At 33.8% G+C, this 9581-nt stretch overlaps 1 protein-coding gene across 1 annotated transcript; it reads left to right on the top strand.

Moving 5' to 3' along the window:
* On the top strand, positions 1–9581 carry LOC112017893 (homeobox protein knotted-1-like 1). The gene is made up of 3 exons (XM_024050350.1): positions 1–150; positions 8857–8976; positions 9426–9581. The coding sequence occupies exons 1-3, from the start codon at positions 1–3 to the stop codon at positions 9579–9581; spliced, it is 426 nt and encodes a 141-aa protein (XP_023906118.1).

Below are 9581 nucleotides of genomic sequence, written 5' to 3'. Positions count from 1 at the left end.
ATGGAGGATCAGAGTGCAGAGAATGGTAGTATTAGGGTCCTAGAGGACGTTGGTGTAGATCAAGAAGAAGATGGAGAGCTTTTTAAGAGGATGATCACAGGCCATCCTTTGTATGGGTTGTTGATTGAGACTCACTTGAAATGTTTGAAGGTATTTATATCCCCCTATTCTTGCTTCTTTTTCTTTTTCTTTTTTTAAGGATTTTTTTTTATTTTTTATTGTCTGGAGTCTCTCCATTTCATGGTTTAATTTAGATTTTTTTTTTTTTTTTTTTTTTAATGTAAGACTGAATAAATTATCATAAAATTTAAAATATTAAAAAACGTAAGAGAGGTAATTTGTACACTTTAAAATTTATAAAATTTTATCTAAACTATGAAATAGACTAAATTTCCATAACTTGATACGAAGATCCATGTGGTGTAATTAGAAGAAATTGTGGCCAAAGGGGCCGGGACCAAGGTAATTAACAGGACAATCTGGAAAATCCTTTCTTCCCTTTACCTAGACTGAAGTGGAAAGAGCCTCAAAATATGTCGCACTTGAGAGGAATATCCGAAATGTACTTTCTTACCTATAGATTATAGGCTACTTCCCACTTGGAAAACACTAGTCTCTAATAGCAAAAAAAAAAAAAAAATGGAAGAAGAAGAAGGCACCATATATATCATTCATGGCCTAATACCTAGGTGCCAGTCATTTTTGTCCTTTCCTTCCCAATTATACACTAACTAATAATAATATGTATGTGTGACTTTATTCTTGTATTTGTTAGGTCAAGCTTATATCTTACCGTCCCCACTTTTGGCAAGGGAAAAAAAAAAAGAGAAAAGAAAATTCACTTCTGTGAATAATTGTTATAGACTTTGTACTTTTCGATTAGTTATTAATTTCCTTTTCAATACTGACATTTAACTCTAGCTAGCTTCTTGTAATAGAAAAATGACATTGCAATATACAAATGCTTTATTTTACTCTTTATCAGTCAGAAAATTGTAAAAAAGATGGGCCAAAATAATAATGGTTAGATGAATATATGTTATGTTTTTCTTCTTTAAAAAAAAAAAAATGTTCATGTCATGTTAGGTCAATAGGTCCACAAGCTGATGGTTTAATGGTTTTAAAATCCGAATCGAATCATACGATCCACTCAGGTAATCGTGAATTGTAGGTCAACAAGTCCATGAGCTGATAATTTAATAGTTTTAAAATTTAGATTGGATCATACGGTCCATTTAGGTAACCGTGAACCATTCATTAAAGAGGTAATCTAATTCCAAAAACAGGCTTAGGTAAAAAAAAAAAAAAAAATTAGTAAACTGTACGAACCAAGGTCGAACCATCTAGATTTGAGAACCACAGATGGTTATTAGAGTTTTAAAAAAAAAATTGTACTTGGCTTAAAGATACACCTTGTGGCCATTATTGAAAGTTTGAAACTTCAACCACTTCTTCTTCTTCTTCTTCTTCTTCTCTCTCTCTCTCTCTCTCTCTCTCTCTCTCTCTCTCTCTTGCTTCTTACTTTCTTCGAATTTTTCTTCGCTCTCTCTCTCTGGTTTGCTCAATGTTCTACTATCAAAGCATTCTTATCAATGATGACAAATGCTATAAATGCTATTTTTTAACATCAAATTTATAAATAAATAAATAAATAAATAAATAAATAAAACACCCTCCATCAAAGGTGCTAGATGCTATTAATTTTGACATCTAGCTATAGTGGGCTGCTATCTCTAGTAACCCATTGTAGCAAGATGTTAAAAAAAAAAAAAATTATTTGTTTAATGAAACATGTGTGCCACTTTTCCACTTTTCCTCACATGCTCCACCTTTTATGCCTTTTCACGCCTATCTGTTTCTTGTTTTCCTTCATTTTCTTTAACTGGTTCTCTCTTCTCCCACACCTACACCTCTGCCTTCTTTCTGGTTTTTTTATTTTCTTTGTTCTTCCTCAATCCAAGCTGCTGCTTCCCTTCCCTCAATCCACGCCGCCAAACCCATCTGCGCTCGCCTACTCCCTTTGACCGAACCCACCATCACAAGCCTTCTCCCATGCTATCACCCACACTACCAAGCCTTCTCTTCCCATGCCTGACCCAGCCAAGCCTTCTTCCCACGCTTGACCTAGCCAACCCACGCCTAACAAACACTAACCCACGCTGCCAAACCTTCTCCCATGTCGCCAAGCCTTCTTCCCACACCTAACCCATGCTAGACCCACGCTGTCAAGCCTTCTCCCATGTTGCCTAACCTTCTCTCACGCCTTGGTTCCAATTTGTAGGTTGTGGGTTCGTACAGGGGTTCTGATTTGGGCATATTTTGGTGGGTTTGTGATTTGGTTTTGGATGGGTATGGTTTGTGGTGGACAGGTGGTGGTGGGTATTTGTTTGATGGGTTTTTGTGGTGGACCAGTGATGGTAGGTGAGTATGAGTTTTATGGTTTGATTTTAGGTTCATGATTTGATTTTGAGTTTGTTTTTGTTTGTGATTTTGGTGGTTGGGGGTGGGCGGTGGTGGCTAGTAGTAATGGGTGGGGGCAGTAACAGTGGAGTGGGTTTTGCAGTGGATTTGAGAGAAAACAGATACACAGAGAAAGAGAGAGGAAGAGATAGATTGAGAATAAAAAAGAATTAAAAAATAATAAAGAGATAATATTTTTGAAAGTTCAATTAGTGTGAAAAACACTAATGAATGTTTTGACCCCCAATTTCAAATTTAACTAATACAATCTTATACCCAAACAATAGATGTGGGGAATAATAGGTACAAGCAAAAACCCAAATAAATAAACAACTCTACACCATAATTAATCACAACACAGCAACAATTAAAAGGCAAGAGTAAGGATTCGAGAGATGCAAACACAGAAATAACACCAGCATGTGTTATCGAAAAGGAAACCGAAGAACTCGGCGAAAAACCTTTCCATTGCCTTCCAAGTGGTAAAATGATCCACTAGAGAATAAAGTTAGAGTAAACGAATAACAAAAGACCTTCTAAGCCTAGTCTACCCAATGTACTTGAGCCCTCCAAGTTCCTGCTATCAACTGGTTAAGCCTAACCGTGCTTCTCTAGCTTTTTGGATCTTGCAATAAGCTCCATATTGCATCCGTCATCCTTGGCATCTACCAATACTTCCCAAGCTTCAAAAACACTCTAAACACTTTGAATGGGTATGGGTAGTGTTTGGGTACAAATCTACTCCCAATGGGTATAACAATGGGAGAGGGAATGAGAAGAGACTACTAATATTTCTTTCTAAGAATGAGTAGCTCTCTCTCAAATAGAGTGGGTGTGTTGTAAAAACCTCTTTTAGGGTTTTTCCCTCAATATGCTCCTTACATTTTCTGTGAGTAATTAGGGAATATATAATATATGTGAGGAGAATACGAAAGGTCATGTGTTTCAGCAAAACAAGGGAAACTCGCAGCTCACTTGCAACTAGTTCAAGTGGTGACCTGAGTCGCAAGTTAGCCAGTTGAAAGACTGTACTCTCTGGACAACTAACTTGACTCTTCACCTTCTTGCATGTGCTTCTCATGTGACTTTTAGCTGTCTTGATCAAATCTCCACCACTTAAAACTAAACCCAATACAAATAAATCCCACAAGGAAATAAATTAATGAAATTACAACACCTTTTTTTCATGGAATAAACCAATACAAATTTTATGAGAAAAATTATAACTTAACAATTTTTTATGAAGTGGTAAAAAATACAAAATTTTTTATGTTAAATATATTATAAAGCGGTATNAAAAAAAAAAAAAAATGGAAGAAGAAGAAGGCACCATATATATCATTCATGGCCTAATACCTAGGTGCCAGTCATTTTTGTCCTTTCCTTCCCAATTATACACTAACTAATAATAATATGTATGTGTGACTTTATTCTTGTATTTGTTAGGTCAAGCTTATATCTTACCGTCCCCACTTTTGGCAAGGGAAAAAAAAAAAGAGAAAAGAAAATTCACTTCTGTGAATAATTGTTATAGACTTTGTACTTTTCGATTAGTTATTAATTTCCTTTTCAATACTGACATTTAACTCTAGCTAGCTTCTTGTAATAGAAAAATGACATTGCAATATACAAATGCTTTATTTTACTCTTTATCAGTCAGAAAATTGTAAAAAAGATGGGCCAAAATAATAATGGTTAGATGAATATATGTTATGTTTTTCTTCTTTAAAAAAAAAAAATGTTCATGTCATGTTAGGTCAATAGGTCCACAAGCTGATGGTTTAATGGTTTTAAAATCCGAATCGAATCATACGATCCACTCAGGTAATCGTGAATTGTAGGTCAACAAGTCCATGAGCTGATAATTTAATAGTTTTAAAATTTAGATTGGATCATACGGTCCATTTAGGTAACCGTGAACCATTCATTAAAGAGGTAATCTAATTCCAAAAACAGGCTTAGGTAAAAAAAAAAAAAAAAAATTAGTAAACTGTACGAACCAAGGTCGAACCATCTAGATTTGAGAACCACAGATGGTTATTAGAGTTTTAAAAAAAAAATTGTACTTGGCTTAAAGATACACCTTGTGGCCATTATTGAAAGTTTGAAACTTCAACCACTTCTTCTTCTTCTTCTTCTTCTTCTCTCTCTCTCTCTCTCTCTCTCTCTCTCTCTCTCTCTCTTGCTTCTTACTTTCTTCGAATTTTTCTTCGCTCTCTCTCTCTGGTTTGCTCAATGTTCTACTATCAAAGCATTCTTATCAATGATGACAAATGCTATAAATGCTATTTTTTAACATCAAATTTATAAATAAATAAATAAATAAATAAATAAATAAAACACCCTCCATCAAAGGTGCTAGATGCTATTAATTTTGACATCTAGCTATAGTGGGCTGCTATCTCTAGTAACCCATTGTAGCAAGATGTTAAAAAAAAAAAAAATTATTTGTTTAATGAAACATGTGTGCCACTTTTCCACTTTTCCTCACATGCTCCACCTTTTATGCCTTTTCACGCCTATCTGTTTCTTGTTTTCCTTCATTTTCTTTAACTGGTTCTCTCTTCTCCCACACCTACACCTCTGCCTTCTTTCTGGTTTTTTTATTTTCTTTGTTCTTCCTCAATCCAAGCTGCTGCTTCCCTTCCCTCAATCCACGCCGCCAAACCCATCTGCGCTCGCCTACTCCCTTTGACCGAACCCACCATCACAAGCCTTCTCCCATGCTATCACCCACACTACCAAGCCTTCTCTTCCCATGCCTGACCCAGCCAAGCCTTCTTCCCACGCTTGACCTAGCCAACCCACGCCTAACAAACACTAACCCACGCTGCCAAACCTTCTCCCATGTCGCCAAGCCTTCTTCCCACACCTAACCCATGCTAGACCCACGCTGTCAAGCCTTCTCCCATGTTGCCTAACCTTCTCTCACGCCTTGGTTCCAATTTGTAGGTTGTGGGTTCGTACAGGGGTTCTGATTTGGGCATATTTTGGTGGGTTTGTGATTTGGTTTTGGATGGGTATGGTTTGTGGTGGACAGGTGGTGGTGGGTATTTGTTTGATGGGTTTTTGTGGTGGACCAGTGATGGTAGGTGAGTATGAGTTTTATGGTTTGATTTTAGGTTCATGATTTGATTTTGAGTTTGTTTTTGTTTGTGATTTTGGTGGTTGGGGGTGGGCGGTGGTGGCTAGTAGTAATGGGTGGGGGCAGTAACAGTGGAGTGGGTTTTGCAGTGGATTTGAGAGAAAACAGATACACAGAGAAAGAGAGAGGAAGAGATAGATTGAGAATAAAAAAGAATTAAAAAATAATAAAGAGATAATATTTTTGAAAGTTCAATTAGTGTGAAAAACACTAATGAATGTTTTGACCCCCAATTTCAAATTTAACTAATACAATCTTATACCCAAACAATAGATGTGGGGAATAATAGGTACAAGCAAAAACCCAAATAAATAAACAACTCTACACCATAATTAATCACAACACAGCAACAATTAAAAGGCAAGAGTAAGGATTCGAGAGATGCAAACACAGAAATAACACCAGCATGTGTTATCGAAAAGGAAACCGAAGAACTCGGCGAAAAACCTTTCCATTGCCTTCCAAGTGGTAAAATGATCCACTAGAGAATAAAGTTAGAGTAAACGAATAACAAAAGACCTTCTAAGCCTAGTCTACCCAATGTACTTGAGCCCTCCAAGTTCCTGCTATCAACTGGTTAAGCCTAACCGTGCTTCTCTAGCTTTTTGGATCTTGCAATAAGCTCCATATTGCATCCGTCATCCTTGGCATCTACCAATACTTCCCAAGCTTCAAAAACACTCTAAACACTTTGAATGGGTATGGGTAGTGTTTGGGTACAAATCTACTCCCAATGGGTATAACAATGGGAGAGGGAATGAGAAGAGACTACTAATATTTCTTTCTAAGAATGAGTAGCTCTCTCTCAAATAGAGTGGGTGTGTTGTAAAAACCTCTTTTAGGGTTTTTCCCTCAATATGCTCCTTACATTTTCTGTGAGTAATTAGGGAATATATAATATATGTGAGGAGAATACGAAAGGTCATGTGTTTCAGCAAAACAAGGGAAACTCGCAGCTCACTTGCAACTAGTTCAAGTGGTGACCTGAGTCGCAAGTTAGCCAGTTGAAAGACTGTACTCTCTGGACAACTAACTTGACTCTTCACCTTCTTGCATGTGCTTCTCATGTGACTTTTAGCTGTCTTGATCAAATCTCCACCACTTAAAACTAAACCCAATACAAATAAATCCCACAAGGAAATAAATTAATGAAATTACAACACCTTTTTTTCATGGAATAAACCAATACAAATTTTATGAGAAAAATTATAACTTAACAATTTTTTATGAAGTGGTAAAAAATACAAAATTTTTTATGTTAAATATATTATAAAGCGGTATGTTAAAATAAATAAAATATAATTTTGAGATGTTAAAAACTAAAATATTTAAAGTCCATTTGATAAAGGAATTTGAGTAATATAGTTTATAATTTTTTGAAATATATAGGTAAAAAAGTATATAAAAATATATATAATATTATTTAAAAATTAAAAATATATTATTTAGATGGTCTACCAAGGCCTTACATTCTTTGACGAGCACGCCCCCTCAGCCAGTTAACATTTTCTAGAGCTTTGATTTACCGTGAGCCACATAACACTGTCTTGAACTTTTGAATTTGTACTATTTGTTTCCAATGAGTGGTCACCAATGCTCCTAGGTTTCCAGCTGCTCCTACCTTTCTAGTTTTTGCTATTACTTTATTCTTAAAATTTCATGGGAAATGTGGAACTGTGGATCTCCCTTGAAGTTTTATTGGGACTCAAAAAAAAGTTGAGTGGGCGGACAAACCAATGTCCGCCACTGATGAATCTTCAATTTATTTTTTGTATGAGAAATATATAAGGCTGTGTAGGAATCAAGTCAATTCTGAACAATTTTGGTTCAATTTGTTAAAAAATTCATTTATGTTTTTTTATTATTATAAATAAATTAAGCTTGATCTTTAGTTTAGGTTCCGAGTTCAAACAAATTTTTTTTTTTCACAAATAAGCTCATGAGTTATTAGGCTCGATACAAAACAATTCAAGTATAAACTCATTTACAAGTTTATATGTGTTATCTAAATATACTTATTACACATATTTTAATAATGACATGGCGAATATGGGACCACTACTCATTATCTTAATTTTTTCCTTCCTCTAAATTGACCAAGAATCACTTTAGACTATAATTATATATTTAAAAATAAATAAATTAATTAAGTGGGTTATATATGATCCTTCCCTATTAATCATCTAATGTAAAATTATAAAATATGTTTGTATTTTCTCATTTATAATAATTACAAACAAGTATTTTTCTAGTTCTTCACCATCTAATATGAATGTAAAAATTATATTTTGAACAATTGTTGAAATTGCAAACAAGAAATGATGAATGAATAAATTTAATTATGTAAAATTTTACATTGAATAATGGCTATTTATAAGTAGGACTAGATGAATGATAAAATGAGTATATTATTTTCTTTTATTTTTTTTTTTTAATTTTAAAGATTTAAGCATTTGATAATGTAATTTTTTTTTTTTTTAGATCTCAAGTTCAAAAGCTTGATTTGAGTTTGAGTTTAAACTTGAACTTGACTTGACTAATTAATCAAGTCAAGCCAAGTCAAGTTCAAACTTTTTAGCTTTCTCACGAGCTCAAGCTTAAACATTATTTTTAGGCTTGACTTAAGTTTTTTTACTTTTTTTGACAAATCAAGTTTAAACATACACTACCCGACAAAGTTTGGCTTGTTTACAGCCCTAGAAATAAATGACCATTTATTATCTTTCCTAACTTTTTTATTGGGTCTCGTAAGAACAGTTTATTAGATTATCAAATGAGCTTAGGTATGGCTTAAGATAATTTATACATAAGCTTGCATAAAAAAAATATTAAGCTTTAACCAAAAAAAAAAATATATATATATATATATATATAAGCGGTAATTTTTCGAAACGTTATATCGATATTGATCTGTAATGAAATATTTCATATCCCTCACTAAAAAAACGCAAAATCAATTTATGTTTGCTTAAAAATTTATTTGTCTTATAAAAATTATGATATGAAAAATACATTTGAAAGATAGAACTTTATATTTATTTGGACTATTTTAGTAAAAATATATTATTTATTTTTTAAATAAATATTAAATTAATTATGATATTATCATGGTTCAACCTCGATCGGTTCGACCTTAAAAATCTTGAACCTTTCTTTTTTACGATTCTTTAAACAGTTTGGGTTTGAAAACCACACTAATGTCAAGTGGACCTCTATTTTTTTTTTTTTTGGTTTTAAATGAATAATGCTAGGTGGCATTAGGTGATCAAATAGGAGATGTGGGTGAAACAAATGCAGTAGATGATCAGAAAGCCTATTCCAAGCTCAAGGGAGCAACCACTCCTACTTCGTCGGACCTTGATCTCTTCATGGTATGGCCCTTGTCTTCTCTCCAGTCAAATATCTCTTTTATGAGACGGTTTTATTAGACTACTCTATCATAGTATGTGTGTAGATTTTCTGAGATCATTTCATAGGATTTTTCTTTCCATAAACATACCCATATGTATATATGATAATGATGCGATTGTGAGCACCTAATGTGGTTTTCTTTAACCAAGTTTTTTAGAGCATTATAATGGGGATAATACTTCAAAAATGTAGTATACTGTTGTTTACTAAAGTGTTAAAAAAAAAAAAAAAAAAAATCTATACAATCTTTCTTCTTTACTTAACTTTTTTGGGGGAGAGGGTGGGGGGTTGAATTTCACATAAAAATACCCATGCATGTAATGAAGTAGTTTTTCTTTGTAACAGAGATAAATAAAATAAAAAATAATAAAAGAAAAGGTGTAATAATGAGAACATTTTCAATGGACAGGAAGCGTACTGCATGGAACTAAGCAGGCTTAAAGAAGGCATGGAACAACCAATAAAGGAAGCAGCATCTTTCATCAATGCCATGAACATTGAACTCAAGGAGCTTAGTGGCCCAAATAATGCATACCCAGCCGATCTCCTGTGCACTAAGAAATAA

Source organism: Quercus suber, unplaced genomic scaffold (genome assembly GCF_002906115.3).
Source record: "Quercus suber isolate HL8 unplaced genomic scaffold, Cork oak 2.0 scaffold_88, whole genome shotgun sequence".
NCBI lineage: Eukaryota > Viridiplantae > Streptophyta > Magnoliopsida > Fagales > Fagaceae > Quercus > Quercus suber.
The sequence above is the reverse complement of the archived record's forward strand: the minus strand, read 5'-3'. Positions and strand labels throughout refer to the sequence as shown.

Bases quoted from the DNA above. Each gene is read 5' to 3' on its own strand.
- LOC112017893 (XM_024050350.1), top strand. From the start codon at position 1: ATGGAGGATCAGAGTGCAGAGAATGGTAGTATTAGGGTCCTAGAGGAC. The intron at 151-8,856 runs GTATTTATATCC...GAATAATGCTAG, and splicing joins CTCACTTGAAATGTTTGAAG to GTGGCATTAGGTGATCAAAT. The intron at 8,977-9,425 runs GTATGGCCCTTG...TTCAATGGACAG, and splicing joins CGGACCTTGATCTCTTCATG to GAAGCGTACTGCATGGAACT.